Genomic DNA, 24,553 nt, shown 5'->3' with positions numbered 1-24,553 from the left:
GCGTCGTGGATTCTTGCTCTGTTCGACACTCTCTCTCTCTCTCTATCCTTCATGCATCAGCCTTGGCTTCTCCGCAAGATACTCGTGGGTCTTCTTGTTTTCGGTCGTCCCCGAAGCTAGGAAATGGCGGGCCGTGTGAGCAGGAAGATTTCGGCCGCATCAGCGAGGTCTCACACCAGGAGAGCTAAGCAGAGCTCTCCTGTTGTCCTGCCTTCAGGTCGATTGCTTGCCTGCCCTTTTCTTAGTTTTCCCTTCTTGTTTTTCCGTGAATTTTTTGGGGGCCTCAATTTGCTCTCGTTCCTCGTTTCGCGTTGGAACCAACGCCCCAGAATGGGACTCGCGGTTCGTGGATTCTTGGGGTTTAATTTTTCCTTTTCGTGTGCTCTGTTTCGTTTACATTTGTTCCCCCTTTTTTCTTTTTCTCCCCAATTCTGACATTTGAAAGAGAGAGTAGGATTGGGTACATCGGGGATGGGATTTTTCAGTTGTGTTGCTTGGGTGTAGCTGGAGATAAGAGAGCTGTGTGGCTTGTGACGAACTGACTTGAAAGAACATGCGCCATGAAATTCATGGCGAGCATTTGTTCTGGACTAATTTTGGGCAAACTTTTGCGGGATTTTTACTACAGTGAACAATTAGTCATATCTTGAATCTGATTAAGGCTCCATTTGTTTTGTTTTGTGGAGAATCAATGAATTGGAAAATAGTTTCTTAAAAATAATAACTTTTATCGCTTGAAATAATTAATTCATGAAAAATATTTTCGTCGACGATAATTTATATCTAAACATTTTTCACGAACAATGAAAATATTTATCGTTCATCCATTTTTATAAGCGATATAAGCGACAATTCATTTTTCGCAAAATAAACACATCCTAAATGTCTGTACGGTTGCTTCTTTTTGTAGCCGGACTGTCTCTGCTTTTGTTCACGACTTATTTGGCATATAATGTCGGGTTAAAACACCAGAGTTATGGAAGAAATCACATGTTTAACGGTTCTTTTTACTTGGTTCAGCTTGTCTTATGTTGTCTAGTATTACCATTTTTGTTCTCATGAAACAATTAGCTCTATGAGTATATTTTTTCATATGTTCTTTGTACTTGCACCGCTGAGAAAAAAGAGATAAAGCTTGAGCTCAACTGACGAGAATTTCGGGTTGTGCGAAGAATAGCTCTGTTCTTGGTACTTTGGAAATGTGACCCTTGAAATGGTATTGAAATTCTCTGACCAAAAGATCCCAATTGTTCTGTTAATTTTTTTTTCACCTTTCTTAACTCTGGCATTTTTCCTTTTCTGAAAGCAAAGAACATCCACAGCTCTAATGTTCCGATTCCGTGCCTGTGTTGTTAAATTGCATTCTCATGAGAGTTTATTTCAGGGATTTTCACCAAATTGTTGGCGGTTTTATTTGTTGGAATTCTTGCATTGGCGTATCAAGCAATCCAACCTGCTGCACCGAGGATACCGGGAACTCCAGATGGTCCCCCTGTTACAGCACCGAGGATAAAGCTTAGAGATGGAAGACATTTAGCATACAAAGAACACGGCAAGCCAAAGGACGTAGCAAAATATAAAATTGTATTCATCCATGGATTTGATTCTTGTCGGCATGATGCTGTTGTGGCCAGCACTTTATCTCAGGTGCTCGGATATTTTTCTTCCCATTCTGCTTCCCGTGTAGCATTGTTCCTGCTAAGACTCTGAGAATGCTATTTTTGCGTCCTTATGATTTCTTATTCACTGGGTTCTACCAGGAAATTATCGATGACTTGGGTATATACATTGTTTCCTTTGATCGACCTGGTTATGGTGAGAGTGATCCTGACCCAAAACGAACACCAAAGAGCATCGCATTAGACATAGAAGAGCTTGCTGATAAATTGGGTCTAGGGTCAAGATTTTATGTGATCGGACTCTCCATGGGAGGGCAGGTGGTGTGGGGCTGCCTCAAGTACATCCCTCACAGGTATAGATTGCTTTATGTAACAATGAGTCTTACATGTATGAAACTACATTGCTCATGCTGACTTAAGTTTAAATTAAATGGGACATAGTTACAAGCGGCTGCATTCTCTATTTACTCTAATTGTTTTTAAATGATCCGCAGACTAGCAGGAGCAGTCCTTCTGGCTCCAGTCATCAACTACTGGTGGCCTGGTTTTCCGGCAAACCTGTCAACTGAAGCATACTACCAACAGTTTCGGCAAGATCAATGGACTCTCCGGGTCGCTCATTACACTCCCTGGCTTACCTATTGGTGGAACACTCAAAAATGGTTTCCTGCTTCTAGTGTTGTGGCTCGCCATCCTGATATTTTTTCTCCTCCCGACAAGGCACTCATTTCAAAGCTTCCCCCGAGACCATATGCGGTTTGTTAGCTTAACTCGCTTTATTAAGTCTTATGCATATGCTTTCTGTTGTTTAACTAGAGCTGTTAGTTTGAAATTGAGAAGAATGAAGTTATGTACAGCTAGTTTCTTTGTGCATATATGCCATCTCATGAAAGGCAATCTTAGTAGCACGTGGCTTTGACTTGAGGGCCTGAAGCATATCCATGTTTTCCCTACGTTTCAGTGATCTGTTCATGGTCCAAGTTCTTTGGCTGCTGTAGGAAGCTTTTCTAGAATTTTTCGAGTATCATCACAATAATATATGTAACTTTTGCTGCATGGCATTGAGAATATTAAATTTGTTCTGAGTATTCTCTTCAAGGGAACATCTTGTATTTAGTGTTGAAAGGTTTGGCACATTACACTTCTAATCTGTGAATCTTTTGTTCATTATATTTTCACTTTAACATGCTGAAGATTTTGAGAAAGTGGAAAGCTTTATTTATTTTGGTGGAGAGAACTTTTTAGTTCCTCTATTCATGCTTGGAATCACATTTTGTTTTCTTAAGATAACTTCGTTATCGTGCATCAATTGCACTGAGAGATCCATGGCAATAGAAATGCTTCTTCTATACCAGAGGGAAATGGATTTTCTCAGTAAAATGGTGATAGATGTACCAAGTAAACATGAATAGTTCTTTTCACGGTATCTTTTCTCCCTGTCTGTTTAACTAACCATTCGTGTAATTATACTAAAATGATAGACCGCATATTCCTTTCTCAATCTCGCTATTATCTACAATTCCTGTTGCTCAGAACAGCATGATGGGCCTTTTGTTCTCCTCGATTTTTGGTAATCCTTGATTTATCTCAGACTGAGTTGTATTCTGCAATGATCAGGCACAGGCAAGACAGCAAGGAGAATACGAGACTCTCCACCGAGACATGATGGTCGGGTTCGGTACCTGGGAGTTCGACCCAATGGATTTGGAAAGCCCATTTCCCAACGGCAAAGGTTCCGTACATTTATGGCAGGGCGACGATGATTTGCTCGTGCCTGTGACACTGCAGCGTTTCATTGCCCACCGGCTTCCCTGGATTAAGTATCACGAGCTACCACAGTCTGGTCACGTGTTTTCCTTTGCCGATGGAATGTGCGACGCTATAGTCAAGACACTTATAGTTGGGGAAACCACCGCATCCGCATAACTCTAGGTAGAGAATTTGGATTCCTAATGTCATATTGATGCATCTATCATATCAAGCGGTGTGTAGACCCTTTGTCTGGATAGTGGACATGCTGTTCTTCTGGTTTTGTGTATTTTTTCCCCCAATCTGCATAGTATGTGGAGACAGAGGTCTTGTTAGTGGTTCTACTTCTTGGTCAGCTAGTTAAACAACTCCTTTGAAGACTTGAAACGACCATTTCAACTAAACCTTTTTCTTGGCTGTTGGAAGAAGTTTCTTTCATCTTTCAAAGCATAGCTCACGGTTGACCCACGTATGACCATGAGAATTCCATGTCGTCAGAGTGGAATGCTATGTATTTTACACCTACCCTTGTCGAGAGATGATGGTTTTTATGTCCTTGTGTTGACAAATTTTCTGTGCTCTGTTGAAGTAATACTTTAAGGAGTAGAAAATAGAAATAGTTCTTTTCGATGCTGTTGTCAAATGAAGAAATTTCACTAGCACTGTCCTTTTGGTATCATCATACATCATACATCATACATCCAGCTAGACAATTCTTTTGCGATCCCAAGTCGCAACCTCATCAAAAGCCGCATCGACAAGATCAACATGATTGTTCGACAAAGCCAGATCCGCAGTCGTAAAAGACTGTGAAGTGAATAGATCTTTCGATCAAAGCCTGATCATCGACTGAACTATTGGATTTTGTGGACTTCTTACGAATAGGAGGGGAATCCGGAAGCATATATATTATGGATGCTTTGTCTTGCCGGGATTTCATCTTAGTTATTTGCCACTGGGGTAACCTGGTTTGGTTCTGGAACTGACCGCAACTGATACTATTAAGTTCCGAGTTGGTTCCGGGAACCTAGAATTGGCTTAGAACTGGTCTAGTTCAGCGGTCTCGGGAACCAATCTAGCAAGGCCGTTTCATCGGCTCTTGGGATGAATTTATTTCTAATGCTTTTCTAAAAAGAAGAGATGAGACTTTCGCGCTTACCATAACTTGAGCCATGATCTTCCAGGTATATACAATTACCTAAATTAACACTTGATGAAGAGTAATTTTCGTGATAGAAAGGTGCAACTTTCTTATTTTATCATAAATAATGCTGGTTCTTGGGTAGAAGAGGAACTAGCATGGAACGGACTGCATCAAGATACAACCGGTTTATGTACTGACTGGTATCTCAATTTTGGGGATCAATTCTCATATCTAGGTTAGGATCCGATCTACGCTGAAATGTCCTGTGTTCTGTTTGCCAAGTAAATACATATCATTTGTAGCTTTTAAATACAAAATTGTACATAAAAAGAAAAGATTGAATATAGGAGCAGGTGAACAAGTGAGTAGTATTGGGGGCCTCCTCTCTTCTTGAAGATTCGGCTCATAACAATCATTAATGATATTCTAAGATATTCTACCAAAAAATTATGAACTGCATAGCACGAGAGATTGATGATACGGCCCAATCAAAACTTGCCTTAATTAGAAAATGCGATTGACTGCCCAGAATGAAGAAAATTTTCTACACGCGTTATGCAAGGTGTTTTACTGACATTTTTATGGATTAGATGGATGTAACGTCTTCAAGATTTAATTGCAACATTCGAAGTTAAAAGGCCTATAAAAGAAGAAAATATTCAGTGATTTGTGCACGCTACGTCACGTGCTTACGAGATGTGCACAAATTCACGTGGACCCATTAGTGGAGCGACACGTGACTCTAACCTGGAATAAAAGAATTCCGTATTTTCAGACACTTTCTCCTCTACAGCCCCTAGGAGGACTGAATTTCTCTCCTCTCGCTCCTCTAGGAAGACTGAGCACGCAAGCAACGCATTTAATGCGAGCGTTCTCTCTCTCCCTCTCCCTCTCTTTGCTTTTTCACATACGTTTGAATGACTCTTTCTTTTTCACTGTGGTGTCTCTTCACCTTTCCCAAAAAGCTTCTCTCACCTCATCTCATCCTTCATTCTCCGCCTGCACCTCGCGCCTCCACCTCCCGCTCATCACCTTCGCCTCCGCCTCATGACATCCACCTCCTGCTCGTTGCCTCCGCCTCCACCCTCCCACCTCCCCTCGTCGCCTCCGCTTTTCAGGTATTTTCTGGGCTTTCGATGATTAAAGTCTTTTTGCAATTCAGGACCAAATTTCTTTATGTGTGGATCAAAAGCAATTGTCGATTTCTTTTCTATTCCTCTGGTTACTGCTTATCCATTTGTAAAGCTTGAAACATGCAGCTTTAGCTAGTTTTGTGATATTATAAACGAAAGATGAGTCATTGTACATAATGCAAATCATGCTTGTTCACTATACACATTGTAATAGGTCGTGCAATTTTTTGTTTCTTTTCAAATAAAATGAGATGAAACGATGTTGTGGCACAGTTTCCTTAGGTGCATAAACTATGTTTTCGTGTTTCTTTAGCTTAGAATCGACAAAGAGGAGCATTCATCTTGTAGACCCAGTTTTGCTTGGGCAAATTTGAGTCGGAATACGAACGAATAGAAATGCTCAAATTTTCAACTTTTGTGATGTAAACTATGATCTACTTCATCTGCATTTTCATGGGAATATTAGTGAAAATCGAGGGTTTTGTTATCTATGTAAAGAGCTTTGTTAATAAAATAATTTTACGGATTGACCTGCAGAGAGAAGTGGGTATGGCATTTTCCATTATGATTGAAATATGCACAGTTCACAATCTTTTACAGTCACTAACTTACATTTGTATAAATTTTCGACAGATTATTCCGAGTACTTTGGTGCTAGCTCGATTTGATCTCGAGGTAAATAGGTATGACTCATCTTTTTAGAATTAAAGTTTTCACTTTATCTACCTTCTTTAAATGATTAGAATTTTTCTTTTAAAAATTTGTAGAGGCTGCAAATGATAATATCATCATGCACAATGTTAATAAAGAATTTGAATTTAGAATTGGTATGATACTTGCTAACGAGGATGAAGCATATAAGACATACAATGCACATGCAATCTCCAAGGGAATTGGAGTAAGAAGAGGACAAAAGGCACACAATAGTAAAGGAATATTGCAAACATGCATATTTCTTTGTAATTGTGAAGACACTCTCCACCAATTCTACCTCATGATTAAAGCCTTGGATTTTCACTAATATTCCCATGAAAATGCAGATGAAGTAGATCACAGTTTGCATCACAGAAGTTGAAAATTTGAGCATTTCTATTTGATCATATTCTTACTCAAATCTGCCCAAGCAAAACCGGGTTTGCAAGATGAATTCTTCTCTCTGTCGATTCTAAACTAAAGAAACACAAAAACATAGTTTATGCACCCTAAGGAAACCGTGCCACAGCATCGTTTCATCTCATTTTGTCCAAAAAGAAACAGAAAATCGCACGATCTATTGCAATGTGTGTGGTGAACAAGCGTGATCTACATTATGTACAATGACTCATAGTATCTCAAAACTAGCTAAATCTGCATGTTTCATGCTTTAGAAGTGGAAAAAGAGTAACGAGAGGAATGGAAAAGAAATCAACAATTGCTTTTGATCCATACACAAAGAAATTCAGTCATGAATTGCAGAAAGACTTCAATCATCGAGAACCTAGAAAATACTTGACATGTGGAGGCGACGAGGGGAAACTGGAGGGCGGAGGCGGACGCTAGAGACGGAGGCCACAAGGGGGAGGCAGGAGGGTAGAGGCGAACGCTGGAGGCGGAGGCCACGAGGCGGAGAACGAAGGATGAGATGAGGTGAGAGAAGCTTTCTGGCGAAGGTGAAGAGACTTTAAAGTGAAAAAGAAAAGAGCTGTTCAAACGTACGTGAAAGAGCAGAGCGAGGGAGAGGGCAAGAGGGAATGCTCGCATTAAATCCGTTGCTTGCGTGCTCAGTCTTCCTCGAGGCGCCAGAGGAGAGAGTATGAAAATATGGCATTTTTTTTTTATTCCAGGTCAAAGCCACATTTCGCTCCACTAGTAGGTTCACATGAGTTTATGCACGCCATGTAGGCACATGACATGGCGTGCACAAACCACTAAATATTTTCTTAAAAGCCTATAAAAGGGATAAAGCTCAAACAGAAATGGCACTGTCGAAAAGAACGAGAAACAAGAAAAATCGTGATCTATTGAAAGGGCCTGTAGTCTATCGCCTCTATAAGTTTATTATATCAATTTGAGTGTTATTCTTAAGAGTTAGCAAGAGTGACAAACAAACGCTCTAGCAAGAGTGACAAACGCTATTTGCAAATGCACAAGAAAATTGTTTTTCTTATAAAAAATACATTTTTGTAGGTGAGAGAGACAAATTGAGAGAATGACCCTTTGCAAACACTAAAGACGTGTGGTTATAATTTGGGAAGTGGGTCTAGTATGTCATGCTTATTAAATGAGAGCAGATATTGAAGGGTTCCAATAATGACCGGATCTATAAGATAGATGTAACTGGAATCTAGTTTTGTGCGACAAAAACTTCTACGACTGTACCAAATAGAGGTATCTGTACTCTTGGCGTAAGTAGCAGAATCTAGCCCATTTGAGCTGCTAGAATTGAAAGAAAGGACACCTCTATAATTCATACTTGCAATTTCTCTTTTCCTAAGCTCTTTAATTTCCGCTATTTATATTGCTAGCTTGCACAATGCGAAGCATAAATTTGTCGGATTTGGTTGTACAAACCGGTTTGTATTTTCTTGAACAGCAAATTTACTCCTCCTTAGTTTCTTATTCCGGCCTAACACATCACCCCAATTGCAAAAGGAGTCACTTATTTAAACACGCTATAACATAAAAAGAAAAAAAAAACCTATCTTTCTTTTGTGGATACTCTAAATACATTCTATAGAGACATGGTGCGAGTGAGAGGATACATACAATAAAGAAGTCATTGCCAACCCTACCTCACCTCATTTTGTCACCATGTCAAAAGCCTAGACCTGGTGAGGCTTCCCCAACAAATTTTGATGTTTGATATAACTTTTAGGGAGCATACATTCTATATATTCCAAGAAACATGATGAAAGTTTGGTTACATAATCTCCCTCAAATTAGGGGATATTCTATATATTCCAAGAAGTATGACCAAAAAAGTTTGGTGTAGAAATCTCCCTCAAATTAGGGTATTGCAAGCATATGTTCATTTCCTTCTGGTAATAGCAAAACCAATAATTTATTTGTGAAGGGGCACACGTGGAGGCATGGGGATCGGCTTAGAGCCAGCAAAACGGGCTATTGCAGCGACACCTGGCGCGAATGTGTCCAGAACTCGAACCCCCTCCATTTCCTTACCATAAACGGAAAGTGAAGGAGCAACTGTGTAATGACTGATATGGCATTTGACTCGCACTGTCTTGTGAGGGGACCTAGTTTACCCGCAAGGGGTCGATGTACATAGATTGTCCGAACATTGCAAGATCTTCTTTTGGCAACAAAAACATATAAAAGAGGAAAGAAAATGGAAATCCTATGAACCAGAAATGAGAGTCCGACCCTCTGCTTCTGCTTCAAGGACGATTACAAGAACTCGGATGTTTCTTTCTTCCCTTTTCTTTAACCAGTGGAAATGACTTGATTGAGTTCACGTCCTTGAGTGCAAGGGAGTGAAGATTGGCTGGTTTGATCGATTCTTTGAGCCCAAAGGATCATGTGTGGAACATCTTAAACCCCGTTTGAGAGCTTCTCATCGTCAACTGGGTCTTGATTTGCCCAAAAATAATATTTTGACCACCAAAAATCCTAAACTGATAAACCTGTGATAAATTTACCCTCTGTTAGTTTCCGTTAAATTTTACCGTCAAATTTCAGAGTTTGATGACACGTGGCAGTTGAGGGTGTACCGGTTTAGCATAAATATACCAGTTCGTGATTTTTCCTAATATTAATCCAATTTAATGGAAACTCACTGAAGGTAAATTTATCATAAATGTGTCAATTTGGGGTTTTTGGTAGTAAAAAATTAGTTTTAGGTAAATCTGTCATAAATGTACAAGTTTAAGGTTTTTCATGAAATTAATAATATATTTATCGAATAATATTTCTACTTTATATTAATTTAATTTTTAAGGTGTGGATCGTGGATTACACGAAATAATTTAAGCATTAGAAACTTTAATATCATTCTTTCACGAAACCCAAGTGTCAAAAAAAAAAAAACAAAAAAAAGCGAAGAAACCTCCGTCCACTCATAATTAATCCCCACGCTTCACGGTCTCCCACACAGTGGGTCGTGTCGTGGATTCTTTGCTCTGTTCGACATTCTCTCTCTCTCTCTCTGTCTCTCTCTATCTTTCGTGCATCAGCCTTGGCTTCTCTGCAAGATACTCGTGGGTCTTCTTGTTTTCGGTCGTCCCCGAAGCTAGGAAATGGCGGGCGGTGTGAGCAGGAAGATTTCGGCCGCATCAGCGAGGTCTCACACCAGGAGAGCTAAGCAGAGCTCTCCTGTTGTCCTGCCTTCAGGTCGATTGCTTGCCTGCCCTTTTCTTACGTTTCCCTTCTTTTTTTGCCGAGAATTTTTTGGGGGCCTCAATTTGCTCTCGTTCTTCGTTTCGCGTTGGAACCAACGCCCCAGAATGGGACTCGCGGTTCGTGGATTCTTGGGGTTTAATTTTTCCTTTTCGTGTGCTCTGTTTCGTTTACATTTGTTCCCCCTTTTTTCTTTTTCTCCCCAATTCTGACATTTGAAAGAGAGAGTAGGATTGGGTACATCGGGGATTGGATTTTTCAGTTGTGTTGCTTGGGTGTAGCTGGAGATAAGAGAGCTGTGTGGCTTGTGACGAACTGACTTGAAAGAACATGCGCCATGAAATTCATGGCGAGCATTTGTTCTGGACTAATTTTGGGCAAACTTCTGCGGGATTTTTACTACAGTGAACAATTAGTCATACCTTGAATCTGATTAAGGCTCCGTTTGTTTCGTGGAGATTCAATGAATTGAAAAATATTTTCCTAAAATTAATAATTTTTATCACTTGAAATAGTTAGTTAATGAAAAATATTTTCGTCTGCAACAATTTATATCTAAACATTTTTCACGAACGATGAAAATATTTATCGTTCATCCATTTTTATAAGCGATATAAGCGATAATTCATTTTTCGCAAAATAAACGCATCCTAAATTTCTGTACGATTGCTTCTTTTTGTAGCCGGACTATCTCTGCTTTTGTTCACGTCTTATTTGGCATATAATGTCGGGTTAAAGCAAGATCGACAAGATCAACACGATTGTTTGACAAAGCAAGATCTGCAGTCATAAAAGACCGTGAAGTGAATAGATCTTTCGATCAAAGCCTGATCATCAACTGAACTATTGGATTTTGTGGACTTCTTGGGAATTAGAAGGGAATCGGGAAGCATATATATTATGGATGCTTTGTCTTGCCGGGATTTCATCTTAGTCGTTTGCAACTTGGGTAACCTGGTCTGGTTCTGGAACTGACCTCAACTGATACTATTAAGTTCCGAGCTGGTTCGGGGAACCTAGAATTGGCTTAGAACTGGTCTAGTTCAGCGGTCTCGGGAAACAATCCAGCAAGGCCGTTTCATCGGCTCTTGGGATGAATTTATTTCTAATGCTTTTCTAAAAAGAAGAGATAAGACTTTCGCGCTCACCATAACTTGAGCCATGATCTTCAAGGTATATACAAGTACCTAAATTAACACTTGATGAAGAGAAATTTTCGTGTTAGAAAGGTTTAACTTTCATATTTTATCATAAACAATGCTGGTTCTTGGGTAGAAGCAGGAACTAGCATGGAACGGACTGCATCAAGATACAACCGGTTTATGTATGGACTGGTATCCCAATTTTGGGGGTCAATTCTCATATCTATGTCAGGATCCGATCTACGCTGAAACGTCCTGTGTTCTGTTTGCCAAGTAAATACATATCATTTGTAGCTTTTAAATACGAAATTGTACATAAAAAGAAAAGATTGAATATAGGAGCAGGTGAACAAGTGAGTCGCATTGGGGGCCTCCTCTCTTCTTGAAGATTCAGCTCATAACAATCATGTATGATATTCTAAGATATTCTGCCAAAAATTATGAACTGTATAGCACGAGAGATTGATGATATGGCCCAATCAAAACTTGCCTTAATTAGAAGATGTGATTGACTGCCCATTTGAAGGAAATTTTCTACACGCGTTATACAAGGTGTTCTACCGACATTTTTATGGATTAGATGGATGTAATGTCTACAAGATTCAATTGCAACATTCGAAGTTAAAAGGCCTATAAAAGGAGAAAATATTCAGTGGATTGTGCACCCACATCACGTGCTTACGTGACGTGCACAAACTCCCGTGGACCCATCAGTGGAGCGACATGTGGTTCTAACCTGAAATAAAAAATACCATATTTTCATACTTTCTCTCCTCTGGCGCCCCTAGGAGGATTGACTTTCTCTCCTCTGGTGCCTCTAGGAAGACTGAGCACGCAAGCAACGCATTTAATGCAAGCGTTCTCTCTCTCCCTCTCCCTCTCTCTCCTTTTTCACGTACGTTTGAATGGCTCTTTTCTTTTTCACTTTGGAGTCTCTTCACCTTTTCCAGTAAGCTTCTATCACCTCATCTCATCCTTCGTTCTCTGCCTCCACCTCCCGCTCGTCACCTTCGCCATCTCCTCGTGACCTCCACCTCCCGCTTGTCGCCTCCGCCTCCACCCTCCCGCCTCCCCTCGTCGCCTCCGCTTTTCAGGTATCTTTTGGGTTTTTTATGATTGAAGCCTTTCTGCAATTCATGCCTAAATTTCTTTATGTGTGGTTCAAAAGCAATTGTTGATTTCTTTTCTATTCCTCTGGTTACTGCTTTTCCACTTCTAAAGCTTGAAACATGCAGCTTTAGCTAGTTTTGTGATATTATAAACGAAAGATGAGTCATTGTACATAATGCAGATCATGCTTGTTCACCATACACATTGTAATAGGTCGTGTGATTTTTCTGTTTCTGTTTGGACAAAATGAGATGAAACGATGCTGTGGCACAATTTCCTTAGGTGCATAAACTATGTTTTTGTGTTTCTTTAGCTTAGAATCGACAAAGAGGAGAATTCATCTTGCAAACCCGGTTTTGCTTGGGCAAATTTGAGTCAGAATACGATTGGATAAAAATGCTCAAAGTTTCAACTTTTGTGATGCAAACTGTAATCTACTTCATTTGCATTTTCATGGGAATATTAGTGAAAATCCAGGGCTTTGTTATCTATGTAAAGAGCTTTGTTAATAAAATAATATTAAGGATTGGCCTAGAGAGAAGTGGGTATGGCGTTTTCTATTATGATTGAAATATGCAAAGTTCACAATTTTTTACGGTCACTAACTTACATTTGTACAAATTTTTGACAGATTATTCCAAGTACTTTGGTGCTAGCTCAATTTGTTCTTGGGGCAAATGAGTATGACTCATCTTTTTGGAATTAAAGTTTTCACTTTATCTACCTTCTTTAAATGATTAGAATTTTTCTTTTAAAAATTTGTAAAGGCTGCAAAGGATAATATCATCGTGCACAATGTTGATAAAGAATTTGGATTTAGAATTGGCATAATATTTGCTAACAAGGATGTAGCATATAAGACGTACAATGCATATGCAATTTCCAAAGGATTTGGAGTGAGAAGAGGACAAAAGGCACACAATAGTAAAGGAATATTGCGAACATGCACATTTATTTGTAATTGTAAAGGACACTCTTCACTAATTCTACCTCATGAATAAAGCCTTGGATTTCCACTAATATTCCCATGAAAATGCAAATGAAGTAGATCACAGTTTGCATCACAGAAGTTGAAAATTTGAGCATGTCTATCTGATCGTATTCTGACTCAAATCTGCCCAAGCAAAACCGGGTTTACAATATGAATTCTCCTCTCTATCGATTCTAAACTAAAGAAACACAAAAACATAGTTCATGCACCCTAAGGCAAACCGTGCCATAGCATCGTTTCATCTCATTTTGTCCGAAAAGAAACAGAAAATCGCACGACCTATTGCAATGTGTGTAGTGAACAAGCATGATCTACATTATGTACAATGACTCATCTTTCGTTTATAATATCTCGAAACTAGCTAAATCTGCATGTTTTTTTTTTGGTAAAGGACAAAAAAACATGCAGATTTAGCTAGTTTCGAGATATTATAAACGAAAGATGAGTCAAGCTTTAGAAGTGGAAAAAGAGTAACGAGAGGAACATAAAAGAAATCGACAATTGCTTTTGATCCACACATAGAGAAATTCAGTCATGAATTGTAGAAAGACTTCAATCATCGAGAACCCAGAAAATACCTACAAAGTAGAGGCGACGAGGGGAGACAGGAGGGCGGAGACGGACGCTGGAGGCGGAGGCCACGAGGGGGAGGCGGGAGGGCAGAGGTGGACGTCAAGAACAAAGGATGAGATGAGGTGAGAGAAGCTTTCTAGGGAAGGTGAAGAGACTCTAAAGTGAAAAAGAAAAGAGTCGTAAGTGAAAGAGGAGAGTGAGGGTGAGGGAGAGAGAGAATGCTCGCATTAAATGCGTTGCTTGTGTGCTCAGTCTTCCCAGAGGCGCCAGAGAAGAGAGAGTATGAAAATATGGCATTTTTTTTTATTTCAGGTCAAAGCCACATGTCGCTCCACTAGTGGGTCCACATGAGTTTATGCACGTCACGTAGGCACGTAACACGGCGTGCACAAACCACTAAATATTTTTTTAAAAGCCTATAAAAGGGACAAAGCTCGGATAGAAATGGCACAGTCTACAAGAACGAGAAACAAGAAAAATCGCAATCTATTGAAAAGGACTGGAGTCTATTGCCTCTATAAGTTTATTATATCAATTTGAGTGTTATTCTTAAGAGTTAGCAAGAGTGACAAACAAACGCTATAGTAAGAGTGACAAACGCTATTTGTCAATGCACAAGAAAATTGTTTTTCTTATCAAAAATACATTTTTGTAGGTGAGAGAGACAAATTGAGAGAATGACCCTTTGCAAACACTAGAGACGTGTGGTTACAATTTGGGAAGTGAGTCTATTATGTCATGCTTATTAAATGAGAGCAGATATTGAAGGTTCCAATAATGACTGGATCTATAAGATAGATGTAACTGGAATCTAGTTTTGTGCGATAGAAACTTCTACGACTGTAGCAAATAGGGGTATTTGTACTCTTGGCGTAAGTAGCGGAATCTAGCCCATTTGAGCTGCTAGAATTGGAAGTAGAGGTGTGCAACCAGATCGGGTTTACTCGGAAACCGGACCGGCCCACCAGAAAAATAGGTTCGGGAACCGGTTCACGTTTGAACCCGTCCGAGAATCGGTTCCATCTTTTGGGAACCGGTTAGAACCAGTCCGATTTCCGGTTCCAAGTGAAAAACCACCTGGACCGGTTTTAGAACCGGTTTTGTATGGAGGTCCATTTCTAATTTTATATGGCTAGAATTCAAAGCATTATATCAAGAAGGATAAGAGAGGTAATCATTATTTGCGAATAGTCTAACTTAAGGACTTGTAAGTATTATAGGGAGCAATTTCTTTTTTCTTAAAATTTTTGTTCTGTAACGAAAAAACTACATATCCAACTGGAACCTATGCTATTTTATCACGTCCATTAAATTATTAGGATAAGATAATCTGCTTTTGTATTAATACTTAAGATTGTTTGCACAATCAAACTTAGAATCTTTGATTTGAGTTATAAGTTTTCCTATTTGCTACATGGAAAAAATGAAACCAAAGAAAGGAACAAAAAAAAAAAAACAGGTTCTTGGGTAGACCTTGGAACCAGACCGAAAAAATACGATAGGTTCCAAAACAGGGTCTAGAGCAAATAAGATAGGTTTCAGGTTCCAAAAACTACGAACCGATTATAACATGGTTGGTTTCAGATTTCAAGTCTAGAACCGACCCACCCTGGAACCGATCACCCCTAATTGGAAGAAAGGACACCTCTATAATTCAGACTTGCAATTTCTCTTTTCCTAAACTCTTTAATTTCTGTTATTTATATTGCTAGTTTGCACAATCTGAAGCATAAATTTGTTGGATTTGGTTGTACAAACCGGTTTGTATTTTCTTGAACAGCAAATTTACTCCTTCTTAGTTTCTTATTCCGGCCTAACACATCACCCCAATTGCAAAAGGAGTCACTTATTTAAACACGCTATAACATAAAAAGAAAAAAAAACTTATCTTTTTTTTATGGATACTCTAAATACATTCTATAGAGACATGGTGCGAGTGAGAGGATACATACAATAAAGAAGCCATTGCCAACCCTACCTCACCTCATTTTGTCACCATGCCAAAAGCCTAGACCTGGTGAGGCTTCCCCCAACAAAATTTGATGTTTGATATAACTTTTAGGGAGCATACATTCTATATATTCCAAGAAACATGATAAAGTTTTGTTACATAATCTCCCTCAAATTAGGGGATATTCTATATATTCCAAGAAGTATGACCAAAAAAGTTTGGTGTATAAATCTCCCTCAAATTAGGGTTTTGCAAGAATATGTTCATTTCCTTCCGGTAATAGCAAAACCAATAATTTATTTGTGAAGGGGCACACGTGGAGTCACGGGGATCGGCTTAGAGCCAGCAAAACGGGCTATTGCAGCGACACCTGGCGCGAACGTGTCCAGAACTCGAACCCCCTCCATTTCCTTACCATAAACGGAAAGTGAAGGAGCAACTGTGTAATGACTGATATGGCATTTGACTCGCACTGTCTTGTGAGGGGACCTAGTTTACCCGCAAGGGGTCGATGTACATAGATTGTCCGAACATTGCAAGATCTTCTTTTGGCAACAAAAACATATAAAAGAGGAAAGAAAATAGAAATCCCATGAACCAGAAATGAGAGTCCGACCCTCTGCTTCTGCTTCAAGGACGACTACAAGAACTCGGATGTTTCTTTCTTCCCTTTTCTTTAACCAGTGGAAATGACTTGATTGAGTTCACGTCCTTGAGTGCAAGGGAGTGAAGATTGGCTGGCTTGATCGATTCTTTGAGCCCAAAGGATCATGTGTGGAACATCTTAAACCCCGTTTGAGAGCTTCTCATCGTCAACTGGGTCTTGATTTGCCCAAAAATAATATTTTGACCACCAAAAACCCTAAATTGATAAACCTGTGATAAATTTACCCTTTATTAGTTTCCGTTAAATTTTACCGTCAAATTTCAGAGTTTGATGACACGTGGCGGTTGAGGGTGCACCGGTTTGGCATAAATATACCAGTTTGTGATTTTTCTTGGTATTAATCCAATTAAATAGAAACTCACTGAAGGTAAATTTGTCATAAGTGTACAAATTTGAGGTTTTTCATGATATTAATAATATATTTATCAAATAATATTTCTACTTTATATTAATTTAATTTTTAAGGTGTGGATCGTGGATTACAAGAAATAATTTAAGCATTAGAAACTTTAATATCATTCTTTCACGAAACCCAAGTGTCAAAAAAAAAAACAAAAAAAAAGCGAAGAAACCTCCGTCCACTCATAATTAAACCCCACGCTTCACGGTCTCCCACACAGTGGGTCGTGTCGTGGATTCTTTGCTCTGTTCGACATTCTCTCTCTCTCTCTCTCTCTCTCTCTCTCTCTTTCGTGCATCAGCCTTGGCTTCTCTGCAAGATACTCGTGGGTCTTCTTGTTTTCGGTCGTCCCCGAAGCTAGGAAATGGCGGGCGGTGTGAGCAGGAAGATTTCGGCCGCATCAGCGAGGTCTCACACCAGGAGAGCTAAGCAGAGCTCTCCTGTTGTCCTGCCTTCAGGTCGATTGCTTGCCTGCCCTTTTCTTAGTTTTTCCTTCTTGTTTTTCCGTGAATTTTTTGGGGGCCTCAATTTGCTCTCGTTCCTCGTTTCGCGTTGGAACCAACGCCCCAGAATGGGACTCGCGGTTCGTGGATTCTTGGGGTTTAATTTTTCCTTTTCGTGTGCTCTGTTTCGTTTAGATTTGTTCCCCCTTTTTCTTTTTCTCCCCAATTCTGACATTTGAAAGAGAGAGTAGGATTGGGTATATCGGGGATCGATTTTTCAGTTGTGTTGCTTGGGTGTAGCTGGAGATAAGAGAGCTGTGTGGCTTGTGACGAACTGACTTGAAAGAACATGCGCCATGAAGTTCATGGCGAGCATTTGTTCTGGACTAATTTTGGGCAAACTTTTGCGGGATTTTTACTACAGTGAACAATTAGTCATATCTTGAATCTGATTAAGGCTCCGTTTGTTTCGTGGAGATTCAATGAATTGAAAAATATTTTCCTAAAAATAATAGTTTTTATCACTTGAAATAATTAGTTAATGAAAAATATTTTCGTCTACAACAATTTATATCTAAACATTTTTCACGAACGATAAAAATATTTATCGTTCATCCATTTTTATAAGCGATATAAGCGATAATTCATTTTTCGCGAAATAAACGCATCCTAAATTTCTGTACGATTGCTTCTTTTTGTAGCCGGACTGTCTCTGCTTTTGTTCACGTCTTATTTGGCATATAATGTCGGGTTAAAACTCCAGAGTTATGGAAGAAATCACACGTTTAACGGTTCTTAGTACAGCTTGTCTTATGTTGTCTAGTATTACCATTTTTGTTCTCATGAAATAATTAGCTCTATGAGTATATTTTGTCATATGTTCTTTGTACTTGCACCGCTGAGAAAAAAGAGATAAAGCTTGAGCTCAGCTGATGAGAATTTCGGGTTGTGTGAAGAATAGCTCTGTTCTTGGTACTTTGGAAATGTGACCCCTGAAATGGTATTGAAATTCTCTGACCAAAAGATCCCAATTGTTCTTTTATTTTTTTTTTCACCTTTCTTAACTCTGGCATTTTTCCTTATCTGAAAGCAAAGAACATCCACAGCTCTAATGTTCCGATTCCGTGCCTGTGTTGTTAAATTGCATTCTCATGTTTCAGGGATTTTCACCAAATTGTTGGTGGTTTTTCTTGTTGGAATTCTTGCATTGGCGTATCAAGCAATCCAACCTGCTACACCGAGGATACCGGGAACTCCAGATGGTTCCCCTGTTACAGCACCGAGGATAAAGCTTAGAGATGGAAGACATTTAGCATACAAAGAACACGGCAAGCCAAAGGACATAGCAAAATATAAAATTGTATTCGTCCATGGATTTGATTCTTGTCGGCATGATGCTGTTGTGGCCAGCACTTTATCTCAGGTGCTCGGATATTTTTCTTCCCATTCTGCTTCCGGTGTAGTATTGTTCCTGCTAAGACTCTCAGAATGCTATTTTTGCGTCCTTATGATTTCTTATTCACTGGGTTCTACCAGGAAACTATCGATGACTTGGGTATATACATTGTGTCCTTTGATCGACCTGGTTATGGCGAGAGTGATCCTGACCCAAAACGAACACCAAAGAGCATCGCATTAGACATAGAAGAGCTTGCTGATAAATTGGGTCTAGGGTCAAGATTTTATGTGATCGGACTTTCCCTGGGAGGGCAGGTGGTGTGGGGCTGCCTCAAGTACATCCCTCACAGGTATAGATCGCTTTATGTAACAATGAGTCTTACATGTATGAAACTACATTGCTCATGCTGACTTAAGTTTAAATAAAATGGGACATAGTTAAAAGCCGCTGCATTCTCTATTTACTCTAATTGTTTTTAAATGATCCACAGACTAGCAGGAGCAGTCCTTCTGGCTCCGAGCGTCAACTACTGGTGGCCTGGTTTTCCAGCAAGCCTGTCGACTGAGGCATACTACCAAAAGTTTCGGCAATACCAATGGACTCTCCGGGTCGCTCATTACACTCCCTGGCTTACCTATTGGTGGAACACTCAAAAATGGTTTCCTGCTTCTAGTGTTGTGGCTCGCCATCCTGATAATTTTTCTCCTCCCGACAAGGCACTCATTTCAAAGCTTCCCCCGAGACCATATGCGGTTTGTTAGCTTAACTCGCTTTAATAAGTCTTCTGCATATGCTTTCTGTTGTTTAACTACAGCTGTTAGTTTGATATTGAGAAGAATGAAGTTATGTACAGCTAGTTTCTTTGTGCATATATGCCATCTCATGAAAGGCAATCTTAGTAGCACGTGGCTTTGACTTGAGGGCCTGAAGCATATCCATGTTTTCCCTACGTTTCAGGGATCTGTTCATGGTCCAAGTTCTTTGGCTGCTGTAGGAAGCTTTTCTAGAAATTTTCGAGTATCATCACAATAATATATGCAACTTTTGCTGCATGGCATTGAGAATATTAAATTTGTTCCGAGTATTCTCTTCAAGGGAACATCTTGTATTTAGTGTTGAAAGGTTTGGCACATTACACTTCTACTCTGTGAATCTTTTGTTCATTATATTTTCACTTTAACATGCTGAAGATTTTGAGAAAGTGGAAAGCTTTATTTAGTTTGGTGGAGAGAACTTTTTAGTTCCTCTATTCATGCTTGGAGTCACATTTTGTTTTCTTAAGATAACTTCCTTATCGTGCATCAATTGCACTGAGAGATCCATGGCAATAGAAATGCTTCTTCTGTACCAGAGGGAAATGGATTTTCTCAGTGAAATGGTGATAGATGTACCAAGTAAACATGAATAGTTCTTTTCACAATATCTTTTCTCCCTGTCTGTTTAGCTAACCATTCGTGTAATTATACTAAAATGATGGACCGCGTATTCCTTCCTCAATCTCGCTATTATCTACAATTCCTGTTGCTTAGAACAGCATGATGGGCCTTTTGTTCTCCTCGATTTGTGGTAATCCTTGATTTATCTCAGACTGAGTTGTATTCTGCAATGATCAGGCACAGGTAAGACAGCAAGGAGAATACGAGTCTCTCCACCGAGACATGATGGTCGGGTTCGGTACCTGGGAGTTCGACCCAATGGATTTGGAAAACCCATTTCCCAATGGCGAAGGTTCCGTACATTTATGGCAGGGCGACGATGATTTGCTTGTGCCTGTGACACTGCAGCGTTTCATTGCCCACCGGCTTCCCTGGATTAAGTATCACGAGCTTCCGCAGTCTGGCCACTTGTTTTCCTTTGCCGATGGAATGTGCGATGCTATAGTCAAGACACTTATAGTTGGGGAAACCGCCATATCCCAATAACTCTAGGTAGAGAATTTGGATTCCTAATGTCATATTGATGCATCTATCATGTCAAGCGGTGTGTAGACCCTTTGTCTGGATAGTGGACATGCTGTTCTTCTGGTTTTATGTATTTTTTCCCCCAATCTGCATAGTATGTGGAGACAGAGGCCTTGTTAGTGGTTCTACTTCTTGGTCAGCTAGTTAAACAACTCCTTTGAAGACTTGAAACGACCATTTCAGCTAAACCTTTTTCTTGGCTGTTGGAAGAAGTTTCTTTCATCTTTCAAAGCATAGCTCACGGTTGACCCACGTATGACCATGAGAATTCCATGTCGTCAGAGTGGAATGCTATGTATTTTACACCTACCCTTGTCGAGAGATGTTGGTTTTTATGTCCTTGTGTTGACAAATTTTCTGTGTTCTGTTGAAGTAATACTTTAAGGAGTAGAAAATAGAAATAGTTCTTTTCGATGCTGTTGTCAAATGAAGAAATTTCACTAGCACTGTCCTTTTGGTATCATCATACATCCAGCTAGACAATTCTTTTGCGATCCCAAGTCGCAACCTCATCAAAAGCCGCATTGAGAAGATCAACACGATTGTTCGACAAAGCGAGATCCGCAGTCGTAAAAGACTGAAGTGAATAGATCTTTCGATCAAAGCCTGATCATCAACTGAACTATTGGATTTTGTGGACTTCTTGGGAATTAGAGGGGACTCAGGACGCATATATATTATGGATGCTTTGTCTTGCCGGGATTTCATCTTAGTTGTTTGCCACTTGGGTAACCTGGTCTGGTTCTGGAACTGACCGCAACTGATACTATTAAGTTCCGAGCTGGTTCCGGGAACCTAGAATTAGCTTAGAACTGGTCTAGTTCAGCGGTCTCGGGAACCAATCCAGCAAGGTCGTTTCATCGGCTCTTGGGATGAATTTATTTCTAATGCTTTTCTAAAAAGAAGAGATGAGACTTTCGCGCTTACCATAACTTGAGCCATGATCTTCAAGGTATATACAAGTACCTAAATTAACACTTGATGAAGAGTAATTTTCGTGATAGAAAGGTGCAACTTTCATACTTTATCATAAATAATGCTGGTTCTTGGGTAGAAGCAGGAACTAGCATGGAATGGACTGCATCAAGATACAACTGGTTTATGTATGGACTGGTATCTCAATTTTGGAGATCAATTCTCATATCTAGGTCAGGATCCGATCTGCGCTGAAAGGTCCTGTGTTCTGTTTGCCAAGTAAATATATATCATTTGTAGCTTTTAAATACGAAATTGTACATAAAAAGAAAAGATTGAATATAGGAGCAGGTGAACAAGTGAGTCGCATTGGGGGCCTCCTCTCTTCTTGAAGATTCAGCTCATAACAATCATGTATGATATTCTAAGATATTCTACCAAAAATTATGAACTGCATAGCACGAGAGATTGATGATATGGCCCAATCAAAACTTGCCTTAATTAGAAGATGTGATTGACTGCCCAGAAAGAAAATTTTCTACACGCGTTGTGCAAGGTGTTCTACCGATATTTTTATGGATTAGATAGATGTAATGTCTACAAGATTCAATTGCAACATTCAAAGTTAAAAGGCCTATAAAAGGAGAAAATATTTAGTGATTTGTGCACGCCACATCACGTGCTTACGTGACGTGCACAAATTCTCGTGGACCCACCAGTGGAGTGACATGTGGCTCTAACTTGAAATAAAAAAAATGTCATATTTTCAGACTCTCTCCTCTGGTGCCCCTAGGAGGACTGCCTTTCTCTCCTCTGGCACCTCTAGGAAGACTGAGCACGCAAGCAACGCATTTAATGCGAGCGTTCTCTCTCTCCCTCTCCCTCTCTCTCCTTTTTCACGTACGTTTGAATGGCTCTTTTCTTTTTCACTTTGGAGTCTCTTCACCTTTCCCAGAAAGCTTCTCTCACCTCATCTCATCCTTCGTTCTCCGCCTGCACCTCGTCGCCTCCACCTCCCGCTCGTCACCTTCGTCTCCGCCTTGTGACCTCAACCTCCTGCTTGTCGCCTCCGCCTCCGCCTCCACCCTCTCGCCTCCCCTCGTCGCCTCCGCTTTTCAAGTATTTTTTGGGCTTTCGATGATTGAAGTCTTTCTGCAATTCGTGCCTAAATTTCTTTATGTGTGGATAAAAGGAATTGTCGATTTCTTTTTTGTTCCTCTGGTTACTGCTTTTCCACTTCTAAAGCTTGAAACATGCAGCTTTAGCTAGTTTTGTGATATTATAAACGAAAGATGAGTCATTGTACATAATGCAAATCATGCTTGTTCACCATACACATTGTAATAGGTCGTACAATTTTCTGTTTCTGTTCGGACAAAATGAGATGAAACGATGCTGTGGCACAGTTTCCTTAGGTGCATAAACTATGTTTTTGTGTTTCTTTAGCTTAGAATCGACAAAGAGGAGAATTCATCTTGCAGACCCGGTTTTGCTTGGGTAGATTTGAGTTAGAATACGATTAGATAGAAATGCTCAAATTTTATACTTCTGTGATGCAAACTGTGATCTACTTCATCTGCATTTTCATGGGAATATTAGTGAAAATCCAGGGCTTTGTTATCTATGTAAAGAGCTTTGTTCATAAAATAATATTAAGGATTGGCCTGCAGTGAAGTGGATATGGCGTTTTCTATTATGATTGAAATATGCACAGTTCACAATCTTTTACAATCACTAACTTACATTTCAATCATGGGAATATTAGTGAAAATCCAGGGCTTTGCTATCAATGTAAAGAGCTTTGTTAATAAAATAATATTAAGGATTGGCCTGCAGTGAAGTGGGTATGGCGTTTTCTATTATGATTGAAATATGCACAGTTATCCCAGTGGCCACCCTTCTCACTTGAGAAGGGGGAGGTGGGGAGTTCGAATCCCCACCTTCGCAGGGGGGTACGGGTGGGGCCGCGTAATTTAAGATGTGGGTTTCGACGCCCACGCCCTGCAAGAGGTGGGGCACAAGTCTGAGTGTGTATCGTGAATGAGAGATAGAGTAGGACCGATCAAAAAAAAAAATATGCACAGTTCACAATCTTTTACAGTCACTAACTTACATTTGTACAAATTTTCGACAGATTATTCCAAGTACTTTGGTGCTAGCTCGATTTGTTCTCAAGGCAAATAGGTATGACTCATCCTTTTAGAATTAAATTTTTCACTTTATCCGCCTTCTTTAAATGATTAAAATTTTTCTTTTAAAAATTTATAGAGACTGCAGAGGATAATATCATCGTGCACAATATTGATAAAGAAATTGAAATTAGAATTGGCATGATATTTGCTAACGAGGATGCAGCATATAAGACATACAATGTATATGCAATTTCCGAGGGAGTTGGAGTGAGAAGAGGACAAAAGGCACACAATAGTAAAGGACTATTGCCAACATGCACATTTCTTTGTAATTGTAAAGGACACTCTCCACCAATTCTACCTCATGAAAAAAGCCCTGGATTTTCACTAATATTCCCATGAAAATGCAAATGAAGTAGATCACAGTTTGCATCACAGAAGTTGAAAATTTGAGCATGTCTATCTGATCGTATTCTGACTCAAATCTGCCCAAGCAAAACCGGGTTTACAAGATGAATTCTCTTCTCTGTCGATTCTAAACTAAAGAAACACAAAAACATAATTTATGCACCCTAAGGAAATCCGTGCCACAGCATCGTTTCATTTCATTTTGTCCGAAAAGAAACAGAAAATCGCACAATCTATTGCAATGTGTGTAGTGAACAACTATGATCTACATTATGTACAATGACTCATCTTTCGTTTACAATATCTCGAAACTAGCTAAATATGCATGTTTCAAGCTTTAGAAGTGGAAAAAGAGTAACGAAAGGAACAAAAAAGAAATCGACAATTGCTTTTGATCCACACATAGAGAAATTCAGTCATGAATTGTAGAAAGACTTCAATCATCGAGAACCTAGAAAATACCTGAAAAGCAGAAGTGACGAGG

At 39.6% G+C, this 24,553-nt stretch overlaps 2 protein-coding genes across 2 annotated transcripts; both read left to right on the top strand.

The window, feature by feature from the left end:
• LOC130135155 (uncharacterized) lies at positions 1-3,772 on the top strand. The gene is made up of 5 exons (XM_056303648.1): positions 1-217; positions 1,385-1,647; positions 1,761-1,972; positions 2,114-2,375; positions 3,237-3,772. The coding sequence occupies exons 1-5, from the start codon at positions 124-126 to the stop codon at positions 3,543-3,545; spliced, it is 1,140 nt and encodes a 379-aa protein (XP_056159623.1). The 5' UTR covers positions 1-123; the 3' UTR covers positions 3,546-3,772.
• Positions 3,773-17,019: 13,247 nt separating this feature from the next.
• LOC130135169 (uncharacterized) lies at positions 17,020-20,785 on the top strand. Its single transcript, XM_056303674.1, has 5 exons — positions 17,020-17,269; positions 18,415-18,677; positions 18,791-19,002; positions 19,144-19,405; positions 20,267-20,785. The coding sequence occupies exons 1-5, from the start codon at positions 17,176-17,178 to the stop codon at positions 20,573-20,575; spliced, it is 1,140 nt and encodes a 379-aa protein (XP_056159649.1). The 5' UTR covers positions 17,020-17,175; the 3' UTR covers positions 20,576-20,785.
• Positions 20,786-24,553: the final 3,768 nt, after the last annotated feature.

Source organism: Syzygium oleosum, unplaced genomic scaffold (genome assembly GCF_021117445.2).
Source record: "Syzygium oleosum isolate NSW1041296 unplaced genomic scaffold, Sole_v2.1 Sole_v2.28, whole genome shotgun sequence".
NCBI classification, from domain to species: Eukaryota; Viridiplantae; Streptophyta; class Magnoliopsida; order Myrtales; family Myrtaceae; genus Syzygium; species Syzygium oleosum.
This window is presented reverse-complemented; position numbering and strand designations above follow the sequence as displayed.

Bases quoted from the DNA above. Each gene is read 5' to 3' on its own strand.
- LOC130135155 (XM_056303648.1), top strand. From the start codon at position 124: ATGGCGGGCCGTGTGAGCAGGAAGATTTCGGCCGCATCAGCGAGGTCT. The intron at 1,648-1,760 runs GTGCTCGGATAT...GGGTTCTACCAG, and splicing joins TGGCCAGCACTTTATCTCAG to GAAATTATCGATGACTTGGG. The intron at 2,376-3,236 runs GTTTGTTAGCTT...TGCAATGATCAG, and splicing joins TTCCCCCGAGACCATATGCG to GCACAGGCAAGACAGCAAGG.
- LOC130135169 (XM_056303674.1), top strand. From the start codon at position 17,176: ATGGCGGGCGGTGTGAGCAGGAAGATTTCGGCCGCATCAGCGAGGTCT. The intron at 17,270-18,414 runs GTCGATTGCTTG...CTCATGTTTCAG, and splicing joins TCCTGTTGTCCTGCCTTCAG to GGATTTTCACCAAATTGTTG. The intron at 18,678-18,790 runs GTGCTCGGATAT...GGGTTCTACCAG, and splicing joins TGGCCAGCACTTTATCTCAG to GAAACTATCGATGACTTGGG.